Source organism: Phialemonium atrogriseum (assembly GCF_030411735.1).
Source record: "Phialemonium atrogriseum strain 8032-3 unplaced genomic scaffold QBC33scaffold_25, whole genome shotgun sequence".
Taxonomy (NCBI): domain Eukaryota; kingdom Fungi; phylum Ascomycota; class Sordariomycetes; order Cephalothecales; family Cephalothecaceae; genus Phialemonium; species Phialemonium atrogriseum.
Window position 1 is genome coordinate 451213 of NW_026848162.1, and position 21200 is coordinate 472412.

The 21200-nt window shown below is 54.2% G+C and overlaps 7 protein-coding genes across 7 annotated transcripts; 4 read left to right on the forward strand and 3 right to left on the reverse strand.

Moving 5' to 3' along the window:
- Positions 1-298: 298 nt before the first annotated feature.
- On the reverse strand, positions 299-1995 carry QBC33DRAFT_497999 (glycoside hydrolase; the record flags this gene model as incomplete). The annotated part of the gene is made up of 4 exons (XM_060425608.1): positions 299-779; positions 848-1011; positions 1094-1529; positions 1585-1995. 4 exons carry the CDS (start codon positions 1993-1995, stop codon positions 588-590), a joined length of 1203 nt encoding a protein of 400 aa, XP_060280560.1. The 3' UTR covers positions 299-587.
- A 682-nt stretch (positions 1996-2677) lies between these two features.
- Positions 2678-4671, reverse strand: QBC33DRAFT_547807 (uncharacterized protein). The gene is made up of 2 exons (XM_060428780.1): positions 4613-4671; positions 2678-4517 (listed from the first exon to the last, which is right to left on the reverse strand). The coding sequence occupies exon 2, from the start codon at positions 4305-4307 to the stop codon at positions 3156-3158; it is 1152 nt and encodes a 383-aa protein (XP_060280561.1). The 5' UTR covers positions 4308-4517; positions 4613-4671; the 3' UTR covers positions 2678-3155.
- A 339-nt stretch (positions 4672-5010) lies between these two features.
- On the forward strand, positions 5011-6744 carry QBC33DRAFT_547813 (uncharacterized protein). The gene is made up of 3 exons (XM_060428781.1): positions 5011-5792; positions 5862-6258; positions 6344-6744. The coding sequence occupies exons 1-3, from the start codon at positions 5154-5156 to the stop codon at positions 6703-6705; spliced, it is 1398 nt and encodes a 465-aa protein (XP_060280562.1). The 5' UTR covers positions 5011-5153; the 3' UTR covers positions 6706-6744.
- Positions 6745-9487: 2743 nt separating this feature from the next.
- Positions 9488-10787, forward strand: QBC33DRAFT_595745 (uncharacterized protein; the record flags this gene model as incomplete). Its single annotated transcript, XM_060431849.1, has 3 exons — positions 9488-9930; positions 9976-10312; positions 10401-10787. 3 exons carry the CDS (start codon positions 9488-9490, stop codon positions 10785-10787), a joined length of 1167 nt encoding a protein of 388 aa, XP_060280563.1.
- Positions 10788-12073: 1286 nt separating this feature from the next.
- Positions 12074-13131, forward strand: QBC33DRAFT_595750 (cellulose-growth-specific protein; the record flags this gene model as incomplete). The annotated part of the gene is made up of 3 exons (XM_060431850.1): positions 12074-12174; positions 12257-12827; positions 12937-13131. The coding sequence occupies 3 exons, from the start codon at positions 12074-12076 to the stop codon at positions 13045-13047; spliced, it is 783 nt and encodes a 260-aa protein (XP_060280564.1). The 3' UTR covers positions 13048-13131.
- Positions 13132-13202: 71 nt separating this feature from the next.
- Positions 13203-15816, reverse strand: QBC33DRAFT_613273 (uncharacterized protein). Its single transcript, XM_060432529.1, has 3 exons — positions 15247-15816; positions 15026-15193; positions 13203-14938 (listed from the first exon to the last, which is right to left on the reverse strand). The coding sequence occupies exons 1-3, from the start codon at positions 15689-15691 to the stop codon at positions 13341-13343; spliced, it is 2211 nt and encodes a 736-aa protein (XP_060280565.1). The 5' UTR covers positions 15692-15816; the 3' UTR covers positions 13203-13340.
- Positions 15817-16931: 1115 nt separating this feature from the next.
- QBC33DRAFT_613274 (glycoside hydrolase family 18 protein) lies at positions 16932-20945 on the forward strand. Its single transcript, XM_060432530.1, has 8 exons — positions 16932-17116; positions 17169-17300; positions 17348-17660; positions 17731-17863; positions 17930-18129; positions 18201-19128; positions 19162-20092; positions 20175-20945. Exons 1-8 carry the CDS (start codon positions 16966-16968, stop codon positions 20822-20824), a joined length of 3438 nt encoding a protein of 1145 aa, XP_060280566.1. The 5' UTR covers positions 16932-16965; the 3' UTR covers positions 20825-20945.
- The last annotated feature ends 255 nt before the right edge of the window (positions 20946-21200 follow it).

A 21200-nucleotide genomic window follows, 5' to 3' on the forward strand; every position in this document is an offset into this window, starting at 1 on the left:
GGAGGATGTAGGACTTGACCACTGTTGCTCCAAGGAGCCCGGGATCTCTGGGAAGACCACCCGACCAGTGTACACCACGCAAGCCGAGCCCTGGCTACCAAGCCTTGCACTGTAGCTTGGTGAGGCTGCATCTTGTCGCCGTCGCTGTCAATATCCCCGCCCTGCAGGACTACTCGCTTGACGCGCTGCAGGACTTTTAGATTCCCTGGTCTTGCTGATTTGGACAAGCCGGCAACCTTACGAGGCGCAAATACAAAAGGTGCCAGTAATGAGGATTTATTAAGTTTGACTATTGCTTTTAAGTGCTTGAATGCCTGACTGTACGATATGTTATGAGAAGCAGGAAAATGATGTTCCATTTGTAATACGAAACGAACCCAGTACGAATGGCATTATACAACTCTGAATCCAATACTGCATGAAGCTCCGTGATAAGGGACTGTTGGGTTTTGATAGCAACACAGCCTTTAGGACGGATGAAACTAGGACACATGACGATTTCGGGCTTCTAGCACGGTTGTATGAGCATTTAGACAGCTTTCCGTCTGCTTATGTCCACGTATGCGCTGATAGCGTGCCACCCTCATCTAATTATCATCTGCTGGGACTTCTGGCGCAGGGCACGGCACAACCGGGAGAGCTGCATCCGCAGCAATAGTCAAACCCTGGCTCATCTTGACAAAGTGTTGCCGGATCAGTTGGATCCGGCTATTGGTGAATGCCGAGTTAGCTGGGTTGCCGAGCTGCAAGGTGAGGCCATCGTTGTGGTTGACAAAAGTCTGGATTGATTCGGGGTTAATTAGCTTCCGACGGAAAAAAAGAATCAACGCAGATAGGGATCACCCACCTTGCAGTCAGGGACATTGTGGCCGAACAGACTCCAGAACATATCGCCCGAGGCTATTGGGCTCTGCTCGATGGCCTGGAAGAAGGAGGCCAGGGAGGAGTCGCCGCCGGCCTGACTATTCCAGGTGTACTCTCCTGCAAAAAACGTCTTATTCACCGTCGCCACTAATTGTTTCACGGTCATGTCAGCAGCGGAGCCACGAACATCGCCTCCCCAGCGACGGGACCTTGTGGGTGCTCGTCTTACCCAAACTCAAGTCCGACTGCAACTTGGACACGCTGACCGGGTAGCCGTGGTTTGAGAAGATGTCGAGCTCGGGAACGTCCAGGTGCGCCTTGCTGACGCCGTAGGTGCCGTCTACCACTAGCTTCTTTGGCGCCAGCGACTTGAGGAGCTTCCCAATCTCGGAGACCCAAGCCACCGGCACGTCCAAGTCTCTAGATACGGGGCCTTCGAGCTCGTTCCCCGTCTCGTAGGCGAAGATGGTGGGGTCGTCCGCATATGATATGTTTGTATACTGGTTGACATGCGTAACCAGCTTCTGGATATAGTCCTTGAACGATGCCACGATGGTGGCGTTTGTGTAGAACTGCTGGATTTGCGGGTTCTTTGAGTCGCGGTTCTGCGTGAGGGCAAAGCCCGCCCAGCGGAGGAAAGTGTACTTCCCGCCGTGGTAATAGTCCTGCCCATCATGTAAGTCAGTGAAGACAGCGTCAGAACCTACAAGCCTAGCATACCCAGTTATCTGTCAAAGGAACCAATAGCCTGAGTCCGTACTCCCGAGCCTGGTAAACAGCCCAGTCGATGGTGTCGAATGCCTTCTCGTTCACCTGCCCCGGCGACGGCATCACGCTCAAAGGGTGCTCCACACTAACGCCAAGAGTATGGGCCCGGATCGCAGTCCCTCCCAGGGCCTTCACTGTGGCCATGGCCTCCGTGATCCTGCCTTTGGTGGGGTAGCCGGCATCCTCGTCTAGCCCAAGCCAGAACACGTTCGGTCCCACCGCCTTCCACGGTTTCCCATCGAGCAAAAGCGCCGAACCCTCCCTGACGACGGGAAGGTCCCGCACGTCCGCCTGTACATCCCGGCGCTGCTGCTTTGGTGCTGCAAGCGCACTTGCCGTAAAGAGGAGAAGGGAAAACTTCATGGTCAGGGTCTTGAGTAGTGGGTATGACAAGGAAAAGACACGACGCCAGAGACAGAAAGCGAATTAGAAGAAGGAGAGTGATCTCAAGTAGCTCAAGGCTGTAATTATATATATCTGTAAAATACGCCAAGTTACTTCCAGGCGCAATCTCCGCGGCGAAAGCAACTCCATTCTCTGCCGAATAGCCTTAATAATTTCATCTGAAGAGTTAACCCAGCACATCAGTACATTCTCCAATAGCTTTTACGCCAAGGTCGCCATACGAGGAGCCTTGTTTGGGGAGAAAACATACTTTAGTTATCCGTACTTCGGGAAAATTGCGGAAAGTTTGGGAAATGAGGCTATTATTCCGAGTTGAAGACGGCGGAGCAAGGCTCTCCGACGTTTGCTTCCGGAAAGTGGAGACTGCAGTGTCGATAGTTGCACGCATCTGTTCCCAGCCAATTGACGAGGTTTTGGATGACGTTACAAGGACCCTGCGAGCCGAAGTCAAGGAGGAGGACACTCGACACCGCGAATTCCTCGAGAAACTCGCCAGCGACTGCACGGCCGTGTCTAAGAAACTGCATTCTTGTGGTCCTGAAACGCAAGGAAGGGAATAAAATTTGGCGTAGTCTTCACGTGAAATGGAACAACGTGCAGAAGGAGAAAGGGGTTGTGGCCATCGACTATAAACTCAACTCTCTCCTCCTGGAAGTGCTTTTGCAGCTGTCACTCACCTCAAGTAAGACAATCTGACTGTCCACCATTCCCTCACATCACACTGAGGGGTACATAGTGAAGAACAGTCGTCTGCCAACTCTAAGCTTGCTGCGAGGGAAGAAGGAGGACTCGGTTTGTCCTTGGAGAGTACGGAAGAGCTTATGGGAGTTCACCAGGCGATCGAGCGCGACTCTAGAAGGAAGTGGTCGATGAGATATCGATGGGCGATTCTAAGTTGGAGGAGATACGCACAGAACTGTCCACACTGCTCAACAAGGTCGACTCGATCCCGAAGACATGGCCGATCGGCTGAAGCGAGCATTCTCAAGAAGCTATACTTCAAAAACATATACGCCCGCGTGGAGAGCATCGCCGATGCCAAGTTTGGCACGCATAATGTCTAATCATTTATGACTTCGCAGCTGCATAGTGACATTGAGTGAAGTCAACTGTCACTTTTACAATGTCCCGTCCTTCACCCCCTCTAACCCGTGGAAAGGAACCTGCTGTGTAGCACAATGAATCCCCCCGCCCTGCATTGGCAACTCCTTGATGTAAACCCGCACGATTTGCCTGGTAGGACCAAACACGCTTTGTAGGATCTCTGCAGCAGCATCATCGGCCTCCTCATCCCCAAATTGAGGGACAACTACCCCATCATTTGGAAGGTAATAGTTGACATAACTCATCACTGGCGACAAGGGATCCGCGTTTTCCACAGTCGCCAACACATCATGACCGAGGTCTAGCCGGCTTAGGTCGGGCTCCGGAATGTCAATAATCTCGATAGGCCGCCCCCTGGCATCACGCGACCGGCGAAGAATATCTCGAGTCTCTTCGTAGACGCGCATCCAGATCCCCTCTCGCACGCCAGTCGGTCGACTGAGGAGCACAAATCCGGGCCGTGCGAACCGCACCAGAGCATCTATGTGGCAGTCGGTGCTTTCAGCGTCTCTGATGCCAGGAACCCAGACGATTTTGGAGATGCCAAGTTGATGCCGGAGCTCGGTCTCGATGTCCTCGCGTGTCTTGCCTGGATTCCGGTTCTCGTTTATCATCGAGCTCTCGGTGGCTAGTAGGGTGCCTTCCCCGTCAACTTCAAGCGCACCTCCTTCTGTGACGATGCTAGCCCGGATTCGTTCTGTATGGGTGTCGTGGAGCAACATCTGGGCTAAGGCGGAGCATGTCTCGGTTGGATGTCGATTTCCCCAACCGTTGAAGTTGAAGTCAACACCGCGCAGCAGGGGACTGTTCTGGGGCACCTGCTCGCTCGAATTTCCGGGTCTTTGGCTGCTGACCACGAATGTGGGTGCAATGTCTCTCATCCAGATGTTCAGCCCATTGCCGGCGACGGGATGTAATTGGACTTTGTGCTTGCAGGAGACGTTTCTGAATCTCTCCTGAGCCGCAAAAAGACGCTCTCTGCTGACAATGAGGGTGACAGGCTCGAACTGTGCCACTGCCTCTGCGATAGATGATATTTCGTCTGTCGCAGCTGCTATGGACTGGGAGGTCAAGAAGGTGGGATTTCTCAGGCTCGGCCATGCTAGAATTGTGCGTGCATGCGGAGCCCATTCAGCTGGCATGAAGAATGATGGAAGTTTGGACATCCTCAGCTGTTTTGGTACGACACTTGAGGGATCAAAAGACTGTATGCTGGCCTGGAAAAGATCTTGATGAGCAATCAGCTGACGAAGACGTCATATTTTTCCAAGTGGTGGAAGAAAAAACGCTCGCACGAGTTACCCAGGTCACTAACTTCTCTAGGTCACTCCTTAATAATACTCGGGGGGAAAGCCACGAGAGATTGTTAGTGGATACTTTTAACCTATTAGTAAACAGGGTAACTCGTGCGAGGGTTTTTGTTTCCACCACTTGACACTTCCACCAGGGTTTCACAGGGTAGCGTACCTACCATCTCAAAAACATTTTTCTCTCTGACTCTGTCTCCCCCCACTCTCAGTCACTGTGAACGTGGACTTTTTTGAAAATCTTTTGTGGAAGCGCCGTGACTTGCACCTATGTACATACATGGTGGGGTCTTCCGTGCCACTCCTTGCCAAGCTGTGCCTGACCCCTTCAATCTGCGAATTACATCCCACGCTCGCCGCCACAAGGATGCGCCAAGGTCTTACACCCGTACAAGCCAACCATTAATAATAACTTGTGTGTGCAGGGACACGAGAAAATCCTGGTGGTGGTGGGGCGAAGGATTCGGAGGCCTGGACCTTGTGTGTCCAGTAAAATTAACCACCTCATCATACCATACCTATACATATGTGGCTGCTTTCTTCCTGCTCCCTCTGGTCCCCAACCACTTTGCTCACAGGTTGTCATCACTTCCCTTTGGTGTTTGGCGATGTTTGCCCACCTTCCTCATCCCCCCCGACTCTGATTGTCTTACCAGTAATCCAAACCTTCTAATTTCCAGTCCCCCCCGCGCGTGGGTGTCTACGATGTCAGCAGCCGAGCACCAACAACCCGGTTTGGAGGTGGCTCCATCCTACAGTCAAGGCTATCCAGGTTTGGAGGTGGATGCATTTCAACATCAAAATTATCCGGGTCTCGAGGTCGCACCAGATCAAAACCACTACTCGACAACTCCAATTCCTGTACACTATGGGGGAGAGAAATCGCAGCATGACCTGACGTCGACAGCGGTAGCCGATCCAAGTTCAGCACCAAAGAAATCACACAATCGGTTATGGTGGATCATTGGCGGTGTGGTCGTTGTTGCGGTCATCATTGGCGCCGTTGTGGGAGGGGTGGTGGGAAGCAGAAACTCACACAAAGGCTCCTCCTCATCTTCATCCTCATCTTCATCCCCTTCATCCCCGCCGAATAACTCCTCAAGCCCCAGCGGCCACAACGAGACGGTGAAGGCCATCCAACCAGGCTCAAGCCTCGCCGTGACAGGCTTCCGTGGCAACGGCGACTTCAGTATACGGCTGTTCTACCAGGGCCGCGACAATGTGTTGCGCTTCTCCGACTACGCGAGCGTGTCCGACAAGTGGGCACCACCGGTAAAGCTGGATGACCTGGCACCGAAGGCTAAGACACCCTTGGCAGCCGGCACCTGGCTACACGTTGTGCCTGTAAGATTCGTACCTCACTCGCGAACGAGGACTCGCATCATACAGCTATCTAACACCAAAAACACATAGCCCCAACTGTATCTCTACTACGTCGACGGAAGCTCTATACTCCGCGGCCAGCAATTCCGGTCCGGTATCACACCCGCAACGGGCGATTCAGCGGACATCAACGACTTTCCGATGCGTATCGACAGCACATCACGGCTCACCGGGTACCACCCTCACGTTCTTGCGCAGAATAGAGACGGGGAAATGAAGTGGATACATTGGATCGGTGAGGATCAATATGAAAACTACACGCTGGGGGACGCTGTAGGGTCGTCTGGCTCAGGCATGGCGCTGGTGTCGGCGGCGACGAAGTTCTTTGACTCTGGAGCGTTTCTGTACCGCAACGCGGCTGGGTACTTGAGCACCTATATCGGGAGTACGAACGGGACTCTTCAGGATGACTGGGCGTGGTCTCAAGGTACGCAACCTAACCTGCGGTGGCAGCCCCTTTTCCCTCGGACATCCCAGCTACGAGGGCGATGCTGACGGGGATATTCCAATAGGAGAGCCGCTCTCTGGCAAGAGCATTCCGGCCGACACATCGATTGCTGCCTTTGTGTATAGCCGAAGATACAACCTTGTCAACACCTACAGCCTGTACCAAGATGAGGACGGGTTGCTGCAGGTTATCTGGCAGGACGACGAGTCTGGCTGGAAGGGGCCGCAGACATATGATGCCCTGGCTGGTGCGGACAAAGGCACAAACATCGCTTGCGTGACCCAGGCTGCATGGGACCAGAACAAGGTTGCTATCAGCACGGCGACAGATATGAACCGATGCTATTTCCAGAGCGGCGGGAAGGTGAAGGAGGTGTTGTTCGATGGGAAGAACTGGAACGACTTGGGATTTCTTCCTATAGATTAATTAATAATTAATAGATCAATAATGATACTATTAACTGAATCCCAGGCACGAGAGTCTCTGGAACTCTACTGCCACCATACTGACGACAGGTTGACACCAGCAACGAGGATGGCTGTTGCTTCTTGGCATCCTCCGCCTCATTCATCTACGAATCCGAGAGTGAGCATGGTTCGTCGGTGCAACTAGCCACGAGAGCATGTTGGACTGAATGGGGCTTTGTCTATTCGGGGATCCAGTGTCTCCACTCTCGGCAGAGCTTCCCCCGCGACCTTGCAAAACTGTATGCCTCTTCCTTCCGCGAGGCAAGGTGTTAGCGCAATGCAGGGCAGGCAGGGCTGCCCCTCGCCAATCTTGAAGTGACGCTGTCACAACTTGTTTTGTATTATCGTCACGTTCAAGAGTAAGGCGATAAGGAGCGTCTGGGATATCACGCTGCCTCGGCATCGCTGTGAGTTACTCTTAAGCTGCCACATCCCATCCAATGTCCCTAGGCCAAACTTGACGGCGGGAATGACACGAGCGTGTCTGCAGAAGCCTGTGCTGCCTTCGCCTTTTGCATTGTTTCCAGCTAGACAACTCCCCAATTGGCGACGGCTGTCGGCGTAGCGCTTGGGATGTCCTACCAGCATCAGCTTGGGGTCTGGGACGGGAAGCACGTTTAGGAGGGTGATACACAGGCCGGCAAAGGAGCGGTGCCCTTGATCGAAACTGGGCCACTCCGAATGTGAGGGTGCTGTAGTGACTGGCAGATTCGAAGTTCTCCGCGATGTTGCGATCGAAGTTGTCGAGGCTGATACCTTCCTGTCTTCCCACAAGCGAACACTCCGGGACCTAGGCTCCATTGAGGACTGCTACTCAAATGAGGACTGCTACTCAAACACTCACCCTCTTGGATCCAGCATTGGACTGTCAGGCGTGCCAGGCACTGGAACATTGGGCGGCTATCTTCAACTTCGGGTCATGTCTTGCGATACAGGGAAGGACCTTGTGGAACATCTGGCGCTCACTTGCCACCATGTTTTGAGCTGCACGTTCTACCCATTCTGCCCTGCACTGTACCACACTGCCCTGCATTGCAATGTCTCCTTCCTCTCCTTTCTCCCTGCTAACTTCTTCCATTCCGTCTAGCCGAACAACAACCAATTCACCCATCTACAAACTCCAGTGTCGTCAACTGCCTATCCGACTCTGACAGCAAAGCCTAGGAGGCTTGGCTGAAGAATGGAAAACAAAAGATTGACAACTCATCGTTGGCACATGTGTCTCTCAAGATCATTGGTATAACCACTCAAAACCGAGCCCAGATGCTTAAGCAGGCCGAGGAGGAGCAGCTTGATGCAGAGAAATACGACAAAGTCTACACGTTTGATCATCAGCTAGGCAGTATTTATTGTACCTCAGGAGTTGGCAGAGTCGCCACTGGATCGGGTTTCGTCCTTGACTGGGCCTGATCAGCTTGACAACAAGAGTATTGGAACCTTTGATCACCTCTCTAGCGAACGTATCCCTTTTCCCTGCTATCGACTTCCCATTGGAACTCGAGACGTCACCTCTCTCGTTCTTTCCCTCTCTCCCTCATTGCCTCTCTCCCGGTCTAGAGGCCAACCCAATACTAACCAGGCCACCCCAACGGGTCACAGGCCTTAGATTGGGACGCCATCATTTCATTCGTCAACACCGAACAGCATACGGCTATCAAACTTCAGCGAGTCGGCGCCATACACCCTGTCGACGGCGATCCTGTCATACAGAAGGCGCTCATCCACGCGTCGGTGCAGGATCCATTCACCAGCACCGTGTTCAAGGCCGGACGCAGGACCGGCAAGACGTGCGGCTCCCTCAAAGAGATCCACCCCAGCATCCACATCAACTTCGTGTGCGAGCACAAACCTTGCAATGGAAACCTCTCGCCGTCGTCCATGGACGGGATTCATTTTGTGGCGCCGATCAGCGACACGGTCGAGCATACCAAGGCTACTCTGGCTAACCTCCCCGTCTTTGTTGGATGTGAGGTTGGCGTGGAGTTCGTGTGGGGGGGGGGGGGGGGGGACTTGGGCAATGCGTTGCCCTTGGCTGGCAATGATGGTGTCGATGGATAATCAAGAGCTATCAACAGGGAGCGACCTGAGGTGCTAGATGATTACCTCGGGCAATTGGTCCATGCTCCCTGCTAGAGCTTCGGTGCTAGTTAGGGTTTGCCTCGATAAAAGAGAGCTACACTCCTGCATTCCTAGAGTAGACAACCCAACAATTATACACCACATGTGCCGGAGAACTCCTGGATGCTTCTTGATTTGATTGAGGCGGCGGAGATTGGATCCTGCGAGCACATTGGTGTTTTATGCACCGATTCATCGACCTGGTGCTGCACAGCGGCGGTGCAGACGCGTACCTGGCCATGCAATAGTGTGGACTGAGTTGCGGGTGTAAGGGGTCGGGAGCCAGCAATTAGGACTACAGCTCGTACCGGGGTGACAATCACCCTAGGCTCGTGTTATATTGCCTGTCCTGCTGCGCGACTCTCATGGCCCACGTCACGGCCTACTGATTTTCAGCTCATCCTCGCATTATTGGCCCTACCTTCTGGACCGTGGCAGTCTGCAGTGGCCCAGAGCAGATAGCGTGTGAACTGTCTTTATTACAGCACTAAAAGGATTTCATGCTGCCGCAGGGTTCCTACTCTGCGCACTGCTCCTGCAGAAACATCAGCAGGTAGCCTGGCGATCTCAACATCCGAGGCACCACACACAACCATTCTCCCGTGAAGACGCAGTGTTTTGCCATGGCCTGCGCGTACGAAGAAAAAGAGGATGCCGACACGTACTTAGATGTCGTCCTCGTCAAGGAAACAGGCGGCGACGATGATGATGAGGGCGGCATCGTGCTCAAGGTAGAGCACATCATCAATGGCACCAACCTCGGCGGCGAGGAGCAGCCGAAGGATCTCATTAATAAGGACCTGGGCAAGGACCGCTTGACAGTGAAGTGCGACAAGGTGGAGATCGTGCATGGCAGCATGGTGGTAGGCGGCTCGCCGGCGACGTTGGTGGTGTTCCAGTTCGCCTTTGTCCCCCGCGCCCGCACGGCGCGCTTCAAGTCGGCCGAGATCATCCTCAAGTTCTCGGTGGGCGAGGTGTATGCCATCACACACGAGCACACGTTCGTCATCATGAAGTCCACGAAGACGCACGAAGTCAGCCATAACGTCAGCCCGAGCATTGAGGCGTCCTACGGCCCCGCTAAGGCCGGCGTGGGCTAAACATGGCACAGGAAGGACACGCTTACCCTCGCGGACCACGCCAGAATCCAAGGCAACAAGCGCACCCTGCTCGACAGGAGCGGTCAGAAGCGCCCCAGCAACAGCGTCATTTGGTCTCTTTCGGAGAACGGGGACACGGAGTCGGGCATCCCGCACTTGCTACAGACGGCGCTGCTGCTCAGGCGCGCCAAGCCTGCGGACGGGGCGTTCGAGCCTGGCTTCGAGGCCGAGATATCGATTCGCGCTGACGTGGATTCAAAGACCTCGGCGAAGGAGGTCGGCCAGGCCGTCAAAGCGTTTTTCACCGCCGGGTCGAAGAAGGGGAACGATATTGTCTTCAACCCCCTCGTCAGCCGGGGCCGAGACACCGAAAGCGCCTCACGAGAAGTCCGAGTCGCAACCTCCCGAGACATCGCAGCCTCCCGATAAACCACAGCCACCGGAGAAGTCGCATCCTCCTGAGAAGCTGCAGCCTCCTGTAAATCCGCAGTCTCTGGACAGGCCAAAGCCTCCCGAGATGCCTCAGCCGCACAAGATCAAGACGCCCGAGAAAGCGGTTGCGGTGACAGAGAAGATTCAGCCAATTGGAAGAGAAGCACCTAGCGTCGGCGCCGACGAGGCTGTGGCAGAGAAAAGGATGACCTTCGGATTACCGAAGGCCGTGGTCCTGACGCCGGAAGTGGAGACACTCATCGCTGACGTCGAGCAGGAGGCTGCGGCAATTGGTGCTGATGCCGAAACTGAACCCGAGCTACAGGAGCAGTTGGCTCTCGTGAGGGCCGAGGCGAGTTTCGTGAAGCGGCGGGTCGATCTCGAGAAATAAGAGAGGAGGATCCTCAGTGATCTACGGCGGGTACAGAAGTTTCGGGCTGGAAAGACGGGCGGATAGACACTAGGCACTTGGATGTGTACATCCCTAGGAGCTCCCCGAAACCCGGACCCACGTCGCTGGAGTCCATTCACTGGCACCTACAAACTTGCGTTAGAACTGAAAAAGTGTGAACCAGTAAGTGTGTGCCTAATATTAAGTCTTCCTTGTAGCCGTACGAGTTGTCGCGTCTTGATCGAGTGCTTAGTCTGGAGTCTTAGGTGATGGTGCTCAGGCACATAGGGTACGTGTGTACCATGTACTGGACCATGTGACGAATTGGGCCGGAGACCTCGGTCAGGCTACACATAGCACCGTTGTAACAAGCATCCCAACGGGGTGTGCTTGAGCTCTAGACCGAAAACGATAAAAGTTCAAGGATAGATCGGATGACGGCATCCGAACTGCCGCCCATACTGCCACTCGCCGCCTATGGGCTCGGCTCGGTCCTATCCGAGCTACTTTGTCAGAAACAAGTAGGTGTTTCCAGTTTGACAAATACCCAAGGCAGACGATTGGGGGCATCTTGCAGGCGGCATTAGCGGAAGGCCACGAGAGAATAGTCCAGCTGCTCCTTGAACGTGATGTCCATGTTAATTCCCAAGGCGAAGTCCGATTGGATGTCTTGTGAGCTGCATAGAAAGGACACCACGAGAGGGTGAGTCCAACTGCTCCGTGAGAGGCCGTTCTCATCGGGATGAATTTCCGATACTTTCATTGGCCTCATTGTGTACGTCATTGCTAAGGATATGGAAGATGTAAACGAGCACCTTACATACCATTCTGCTCTAACTTGCTCGTTATATTTATTATCTTGCGTTAGTCACTTGTCGCGTGCCTTGTCTTTCCAACTTCGTTCCAGGCGTTATTAAAGTCGGCCTTCCTTTCCGGTACTGCGGAGGATGACAGGGTGGCACATGCGACGCGGGTACTTTATATTAACGTGATTGCCACCTTTGTCGCTTGCCGAAAAGCCGGTTCCACCAATCCCTGTCCGTGGAACCCGTCATGTGTTAATTAACGTGCAATATCCTGTAGCACTAGGTTATTAGCTGGAGAATTGATAAAGAGACAAGAGTGGAAAACCGGGGGAAGATGGGGGAGATGTTAGCTCTCATAGTATTATAGACTTGATATAATAACAATCGCATCGCTTCCCGTTTTCTGGTAAGTCTTGGCCTTCTTGGCTTTTTCCAACTTTCTGTCGTTTCGATCTGCATTACCAAACCCGGGAATCCATCATGATCTCCACAGTCTTCAGCACAGTCGCGCTGTTTGCAGCAGGGGCTGCTGCCCACGGAGCTGTCACTAGCTACGTTATTGCTGGCACAAACTACCCAGGGTGAGCATCTTTCTTGTGAATCTTGGCCAGGTACACTTTGAAACTTTGCAACATGAAGTAATAGCTAATCAACAGCTTGTAGATACCAAGGCTTCTCCCCTGCCAATTCTCCCAATGTTATCCAGTGGCAATGGCCTGATTACAACCCTGTAATGTCTGCCACAGACTCCAAACTCCGCTGCAATGGCGGCACTTCGGCAACCCTGAATGCAACGGCTGCGCCAGGCGACAAAATCTCTGCTACCTGGCAACAGTGGACACATAGCCAGGGCCCAATCCTGGTCTGGATGTATAAGTGCGCAGGTGCATTTCATGGCTGCGATGGGTCTGGCGCTGAATGGTTCAAGATCGACGCAGCTGGCTTCCATGGAGACGGCACTACTGTCTTCCTAGATTCTGAAACCAACTCTGGCTGGGACATTGCCAAACTTGTGGGCGGGAATAAGCAATGGACTAGCACGATCCCAGCAGGACTTGCCCCAGGCAACTACCTGGTCCGACACGAGTTAATCGCCTTGCATCAGGCGAAAACCCCGCAGTGGTACCCTGAGTGCGCGCAGATTGTTATCACCGGCTCTGGCACGTCTCAGCCAAGCGCCTCGCAGAAGGCGGCCATTCCGGGGTACTGCAAGCAGTCCGACCCCAACATCTCGGTAAGTGACATGTTGCCCCCTAGAGAAGAAGAAGGAGGAGGAGGAGAAGGGGAAGAAGAAGAAGAAGAAGAAAGGTTCTCAAAGTCAGTGCTAACTGTGGTTGGATCAGTTCAACATCAATGATCATTCAGCTCCTCAGACATACGTCATTCCCGGCCCTCCCGTGTTCACGGGCACAGGTGCTGCCGCTCCCAAGAAAGCTAAGGCATTCGCTGGATGAATGGAAGGGATGGAAGGCTGGAACGGTGGAACGGTGGAAGAGTGGAGGGCTGGAAGGGCGGAAGCGTGGAGGGGTGGAAGGATTGATAATTATTATATGAAGCATGGATACCAGCGATGCAATGCATTGCTATGCTCTTATCAATATTTGACGTGACTTGTGTTCTCGCTCTCATGACTAGCTGCAGTTATTTCTCTCACTGGGGTCATCTAACCCTGAACTTCACTCGTTATAGTAAGATACCACCGCTAATCTTTCTCAAGCTTCCATGTACATAACCCTCAGACCACCAATTACGCAACACAAAGAACTTGCCCAACATCCAAGGCACAATCCGCATCAAGACCCGGATTCAGAGCCCTAAACTGCGCCTCCGTCAAGCCATTATCAGTATAAACCTTATAGCAATAATCCCCCCCAACAACCGTATACGTCTTCTTACACGAACCCGCTCCCGGCGTCGTCGTCGTCGTCGTCGTCGTCGGCCGAGCCGTAGTCGTAGGCGTCCCCGCTCCCGGCGGCGCCACACACACAACCTGCCCGACATCCAAGTCGCAATTCTCATTCAGCTGCGGATTCAGCGCGCGAAATTGCTCCTCGGTAAGCCCGTTTGCGTCGTATATCTTATAGCAGTAATCCCCACCGACGACGGTGTACGTCTTCCCACACGTTGTTGGCGGGGAGGTAGTGGTTGGCTGGCTGGACGGTGGTGATGACGTGGGCGTGGTCCCGGAGCCGGGTCCGGCGACGCAGAGGACCTGGTCAATGTCGAGGTCACAGTCGGCATTGAGAGACGGATTCAGGGCGCGGAATTGCGCTTCCGAGAGGCCGAAGCTGGTCCAGATCTTGGAGCAGTAGTCTCCGCTGACGACAGTGTATGTCTTGGAGCACGTCGACGACGAGGAGGTCGAGGTTGAGGGAGGTGAACTGCCTGTTGGGGTTACGGTTGGGACGCTAGTTTCGGTCGGCCACACGGCGCCACGCACGCAGTAGGCTTCGCCTTCGTTGAAGTTGTAACAGTCTTCGTCGATTGAAGGGTTCCAGAATCGCAGCGTCTGGAAACTGATACCGAATGACGCGGCAATCAGCTCGCACGTCTCGTTTGCCTGCGCGACGTGCCAGACATAGCACTGGTTTGTCGTGCCGCTTTCGGTTGGGGCGGGAGGAGCGACGGTGGTCGAGTTATCTGGTGGTGGATTGTTGGCCTCAGCATCCCAGTCTACCGTGGGGAGCACACAGTAAGCTAAACCTGGGAGGAGATTGTCGCACAGTTCGTCGACGGAGGGATTCAGTTGATTGAACAGGTCCACGGAGATGGAATACTGGACAGAAATCCGTGCGCAGTCGTCGCCTGGAAGACAGACATACCAGCTACCGCACTGCAGAGTGGTGCCGTGGGCGGTGGGGGCTGGCGCTGGGGACGTCGATAATGCGTACTCGGCAGTCTTTGTTGGCGTTGTGCCCGGAATTGCCGTGTTGTTCCAGGTCTCGTATGGAGACGAGATACAGACCACCGAACCATTCGGGTTCAGATTGGAGCAAGCCGAATCAATGGTTGGGTTCCAGTTGAGGAAAGCGGAATATCTCACGTGGGCATCAAGGGCGATACCGAAACAGGTATCGTTGGCTGACATTGTCGTGGTGGTGCAGGTATTGGGCAAGCAAAGTTCCTGACCAACGGCGAGCAACCCGCAGTCAGCCTTCAGATTATTGATGGCCCAGATCAAGCCTTCTGATACGGAATTGGCGACGGCAATGCTGTGGCATGTGTCACCAGGCTTGACCGTGTAAGTGTGGCCGCTGGCGCAGGAGGTACCAGTGCTGTTGGTTTCCACTCCAGGCAGTGTAAGGTTCACAGTCTGCACTGTCGTGGGGTATGATGTTCCGCACTCTACGTCGACGAGTGTCAGTCAACTAATTACAGATTGGCGGTAGCCAATAAATCGTCAAGGAGGCGGGAAGGAGGGAGTATACGGACTTAGCTGGACAGCGGTCCAAGTCTTTGCGGCATTGTCGTCGTAACCATTGTACGGCGACCCTTGGATGGCTCGCCAGAGAGCAATCTGACAGTCGGAGCAAAGAACATCATGGGGAAGATCGAGTAGAGCAACCCCGGGATGCGAAATAAGTTGCTGCTGACGGACATCTAACGGGGAGCATTAATAAGAAATTCCATGGTGCTCTGGTGGGCCAACTTACCAACGCAGTATTCTCCCGAGGCCGAGTCTTTGGCGCACATGACGTTCAGATAGTCACGAATCTGGTCTCCTCGCCATGAAACTGGAAGGCCATCGAAGGCATCCACGGAACCGCAGGCGGACTCTGTGGTAGAATGGTAATTGTCCAGAGACGAACGGCATGTCTGCGCACACAGAGCCGACGAAGTGGCAGAGTCGTTCCAGGGTGTGAATGAGCCTACCATGTACTGGAGTCGCGTCTCGCACTCGACTGTGCCATTGAGTGCTTGGGCACAAGAGTCTGAGATAGGGCTGGTATTACCAAAGCCATTATCGGCGTCGACGACATCGCTCCCCATGTAGGGAAAGAGAACGAAGTTGGCTGCAGAGATGCCGAACAGCAGAGTGGCTGTCAACAGGGACATGACGGAATGGATGGTCGGTCCTTGGAGGATCATGACGGGCATTCTCCCTTGTCTGAGCGACCCTATCTGTAGGAGAGGGCTCTTGATTCCGCGGTGGGTGTACTTGATGTCGAGTCCAAACGCCTGAAGTTCAACGGCATGCGGCGGCAGCACTTTTGAAGGAAGCCATGGCCTGTAGCAAATACGCCGAAGTTGGTAAAGGGGTGGCCCCAAACTTGGAATTCATCCGACAGCTCGATGTTTCCCGCTGATTCAGCTTAGCCATACACTAGCGGAAGTGCTTACACTGCCAAGATCTCAACGTTGCAACTCGTATTATTAGCGAAATCACTTCGGAGACATTTTGGTGTTTCGGCCTCACGTGGTATCATCTCAATGTAGGGCGCTGACTAGGCACATCACATCGCTAGTGCACGAAAGGGACCATCGTCATGCAGGGGTTTTGAAGCGGTACACAGCAATTTTCGGTACCCTGTTCCGCATGGTATCATTAGGGGGGTGCCGACTCTGCACATGGCCACCATCACCCAGGGCCTTACAGGGCCTTGCAGGGCCTTGCAGGGCCTTACAGGGCCTTACAGGGCCTTACTGGGGCTAAAAATTTGCTAAATAAGGAAGGTGATGAGTCAGGCCAATGCACGAGATGACAAATTACTGTGTACCTGCATGGGGTGGAGGCGAAAGGCTTGTGCAGAGAGCTTAATTTCCGTAATTAGCGGCGGTATCATCGATGGTTCTGGAACAGCTGCATGAAATTTGTGGTCAGGGTCACTTCGGGGGTCCTGCTAACCCTATTCCAACGTCAGCACTACGGTCCACGGGCCGACCAGAGAGGTCGTCCTAGAGCAGGTAGCGCCTAGATCCATGACAGTTTGGCCCGCGTGAGCCAACCTACGGGGGGCCTACAGGAATTCATAGGGCAGATTAAAGGGCAGAGCTCACGGAGTTCGTCAAAATATCCTCAACTCCGGTCCAGTGATAATTTCCGAGGTGCGGCTCAGCGTAGCATCCACAACGATTACTGAGCACATGTGCGAATCTCCCAAGACTATCGACTCCTTTGATCTCGGCAGTATCCACATTGTCTACTCATCGGAGTAGCAATCATTAATACTGGCATGTATAGCTACATTGGCTAACAGCTCCAGGTCTCTGGTATTAACCGGAACAGGAAGCGGCTGCAGTGCCATCACCACTGTCCTACACAAGGCCTGATATAATGTGATCAAGGCCCTCTTCTTCTAACTTCTACAATTCTTGATACAATCGACCTCTTCATCATCTTTAGAACAAACCCGAAAACCATCCGAGGCAAGATGAGGGCAACGGGGGTTCTCTCGTTTGTCCTGGTGGCATTACTGCCCCTCGCGGCTTCTCAAGATCCCGGCCAGGATATCACCTGCTCTGCGACCAAGCAATGCGCTGTCGGCTGCTGCGGCACGTATGGTATCTGTGGAATGGGCCCAGGTAGTTACTTCATCACCATAATCGAAAGCAACGAGGCTAATAGGATGCACAGAATTCTGTGGTCCTGGCAACTGCATCAACAACTGCGATCGCAAGTCAGAGTGTGACCCAGCCAACTGGGGGCCCACCTATGCTGCCAATACGGCATGCCCGCTCAACGTGTGTTGTAGCAGATTTGGCTTCTGTAAGGGTCCTTTCGTCCTGCTTCTGTCCTCGACTAAGAATGTGAAGGTGGAACGACCGAAGAGTTCTGCGGCGGCAATGTCGTGGCCAGTCCGAGCTGTTCAGGCAATTCAGCGGCACAGAGGACGATTGGGTATTTTGAAGGATGGGGCATCACTCGACCATGCGGCGCCATCTTTCCCGAGGATCTCGTATCTGGTGCCTACACTCATCTCAACTTCGCATTTGCCCTCATCGACCCGAACACCTTCCAGGTGGCGCCCATGATCGACACCGACAGGGAGTTGTACTCTCGTTTGACCAACTTGAAAGTGATGAATCCGGGACTGCAAGTCTGGATTTCCATCGGCGGCTGGTCTATGTACGTTGCGTCTGTCATGCTGAGTGAACCACATAACCTCAACGTGCTAATTATTACACTCAACCGATAGGAACGACCCTGGCCCAACCCGGACTACCTTTTCCGACCTGGCTGGTTCTGTTGCTAATCAGCAACGATTCTTCTCTTCTCTTATATCAATGATGACTACCTATGGATTCGATGGCGTAGACATTGATTGGGAGGTGTGTATTGGCCCCATTAACCTTATGCTACCTACAAGACTAATCACGCTAATTATTCACAATTAGTACCCTGGAGCAGATGACCGCGGAGGAAGGCCCGAAGATGTTAAGAACTTCCCCGCCATGCTTCGCAACATGCGCAGCGCCTTCGCTGCAACTGGTCATAACTGGGGCATTACGGTCACCTTCCCATCTAGCTTCTGGTATTTGCAACATTTTGACGTGAAAGCCATTGAGCAAGCCGTTGACTGGATCAACATGATGACGTACGTCTTCCTTCTTGTCCTGCTGCTTGCTATCTTCCAAGACCCTGACTGGACCCTGACCCGAATCGCAGCTATGATATCCACGGTACTTGGGATGCCATCAACCAATGGGAAGGTCCCTATGTCAAAGCCCACACCAATTTATCCGAGATCGACGAGGGGCTCAAGCTTCTCTGGCGCAACAACATCAACCCCTCCAACGTCGTCCTCGGCCTGGGCTTCTACGGACGCAGCTTCAAGCTCGCGGATCCATCTTGCACCTCCCCTGGATGTGTATTCACAGCCGGCGGTGATGCCGGGCCGTGCACCCAGAGCGAGGGCACGCTGGGCTATGCGGAGATCCAGCAACTCATCCAAGGTGGCTACACGCCAAGACTGGACTCCCAGGCCGCCGCCCAGATCCTCGTTTACGGCGACGACAACTGGGTATCCTACGACGACGCCACGACCCTCAAGATGAAGGTCGACTTTGCCAACAGGAACTGTCTCGGCGGTACCATGGTGTGGGCCGCTTCCCTCGACGACAAGGCCGGCACCGCCGCAAGAGCCCTGGCGGGAGCGACGGGCCAGCTCGACGACTTCAACGTAGGAATCGTCAAGCTGGGGGACGGTCTCGGTAGCTGCCTGTGGACGGCGTGCTCCACCTCCTGCCCGGCCGGCTACACCGTCGCCGAGTCCACGTGGCCAGCCAACCCACTTGGATGCCCCGGTGCCGTAGGCGGCAAGGTCAACGCGCGCCTCTTCTGCTGCCCCTTCGGCCAAGTACCGGAGTGCCAATGGAGGGTCGAAGCCGACACCAACGCCGGCACCTGCAACGGGCAATGCCAGTCCGGCGAGATCGCCGTGGCGAGCACCAACCAGCTATTCGGCATCGGCGAGAACCTCTGCCCCAACGGCGGCCAGGTCAGCATGTGCTGCAAGGGCACCAACTCGCTGAACATCTGGGCAAAATGCACGTGGGCCGGCTCGCCTCCTCTCTGCGGAGCCTCAGCCAACGAGGCAGCGGCATGTCCCTCCGACTTCCCCAACAAGCTCACGCAGACGCTGCGCGGAGACGGCGGGGCGCAGTCATGCACCCTAGGCTATCGTAGCCTGTGTTGCCAGGATCCGCCGCCGGTGCGCAACTGCCAGTGGTACCGGAACGCGTTCCACAATGTGTGCACGCCGGGCTGTCCGGCGGGCAAGGTAGAGATGGCGACGGATAACCAGGCGCCGTCGTGCGCGAGCGGGTACGGGTCGTTCTGCTGCGATCCTGCCCTCGGGTCGCTGGGATCCAGGAGTGTGCAGGACTTTGCCGAGTTCGTCAACAGGTGGATTCGCGATGGCGTGTGTGACTCTCACTTGCTTACCCGCCGGAGCATCACGTCTCCTACTGTGTCGGCACGACAATTTGGCGGTCAGCAGGTTTCGGACTCGGATATGGCTGCGGTGCTGTATCCCCTGCTCAAGCCCGGTGTGTTCCTCAATTCCGAGCAGCAGGCCGACCTGGATGTCTGGAATGATAGCGTGCAAAATGCATCGCCGGAATTCCATGCCTTGACCTCGGGCAATCTGCAAGTTCTGGCGGCTGGATCTCCCGATGGCGACGACGGTGATCCCATTGGCTCTCTTGCCGACTTGTTCTGCTGCCTCGGAGATTGTGTTGACGGTTTCCTCGCCATGGTTGCCGTCCCCACGAGTGGCATATGTGAGGTCATCCCAACGGGGACAAGCTCCAAGCGAACCCTGTCAGATGGTGATGAGACGACTTCTCTGAACGAGACTTCTCTCAACAAGCGAGTCTTCAACGAGTTTGACTGGTATTCCGGCGAGGGGCCCTTCAATCCACAGGTCAATCCAGGAGTTGGACATCTCCTCCAGGCAATTATTGATGGACGTGTGAGACCCGAATTCTATAATTTCTTCCGCTTTGGACAGAACTTGGGGAATGGGCCGTCAGCATCAACTGACTTTGAAATGGAGAGTGAGTGATACCAGCGACTCACTCAAAACTTGATGTTGCCAGTCAATTACGCTAACTGCCATTTCTCTTTTCCCTTCTCTAGTCGTATACCTACTAGGGACAGGCACAACAGGAATGGACCAGTCCCTCATGGGACCCACCGGCCAGCCATTCGCCGTCTTCCACATCCACTTCGCCGGCGGTGCGAACTACGCAAACGGCCCCAACACTCAGGGTCTCGGTATCACCTCCATCAATGTCGCGCACGGCAGGTACATTTCGCGGCGGGGGCGCGCCGGGCTTCAGGGTCCCGCAGACGGCGCGTGGGTGTTGAATGGCAGAACCAACCCCCGAGACATCTTCAACTGCGCCACCCAGCGAAACACCCCCCGCGGGAGCCAAAGGGCCTACCGCCATTGGAATCAGGCCTCGCGGAACGCACTCCGAGGCGGCAACGCCGTCAATCAGCTGCTGTTCCAATTCATCGAGCATGTCAACGGGCTCGGCGGCCAGGGGGTTGATCTCCTGCGCGGCCAATCTGCGGCTACACTTGTGCGAAACTGGGGCGTGCCAGTCCAACCAAACAGGCACGTCTTTAATACCCAGACGTCGAGGTGGAACCGCCAACCTAATAGTAATCAATTCGAGTTTGGGACTGATGCTATAGCCCCGGGCAATGCGCCGTATGACCCTAGATATCAACACGGAGGAGACCTTTGGAATGATCAGCGTCACTGGGCTAGGAGATCTTGATACCCACCCTCGTAAGCGTCTCTCTAGTTGAGTGCGTTGGCTCCCTTCGTGTATAATTAGACAATCTTATACAGTTGTTTTATCTCTGCGCAAAGCAATGGAGAATCAGATTTGATGTTAGACCATCGTAACTTGCACCCTACGTCCCGCATCCGACAACCCCTCGGGAGGGCAAACTCAACCCTAACTATAGTGGATTCTCTGATTAGATCGGGACGTACAATGCCCTCCTAAAAGGGGCTGCAACCAGTGTCGACGAACTACACAGAGTCTCTAATGGGCTTGTGAATTGCAGGATCAAGGTGGAGGCTATTGATATTACCACCTTTGGCAAAGACTACGACGACAGTCGCAATCTGTGATCTTCTGAATGGCT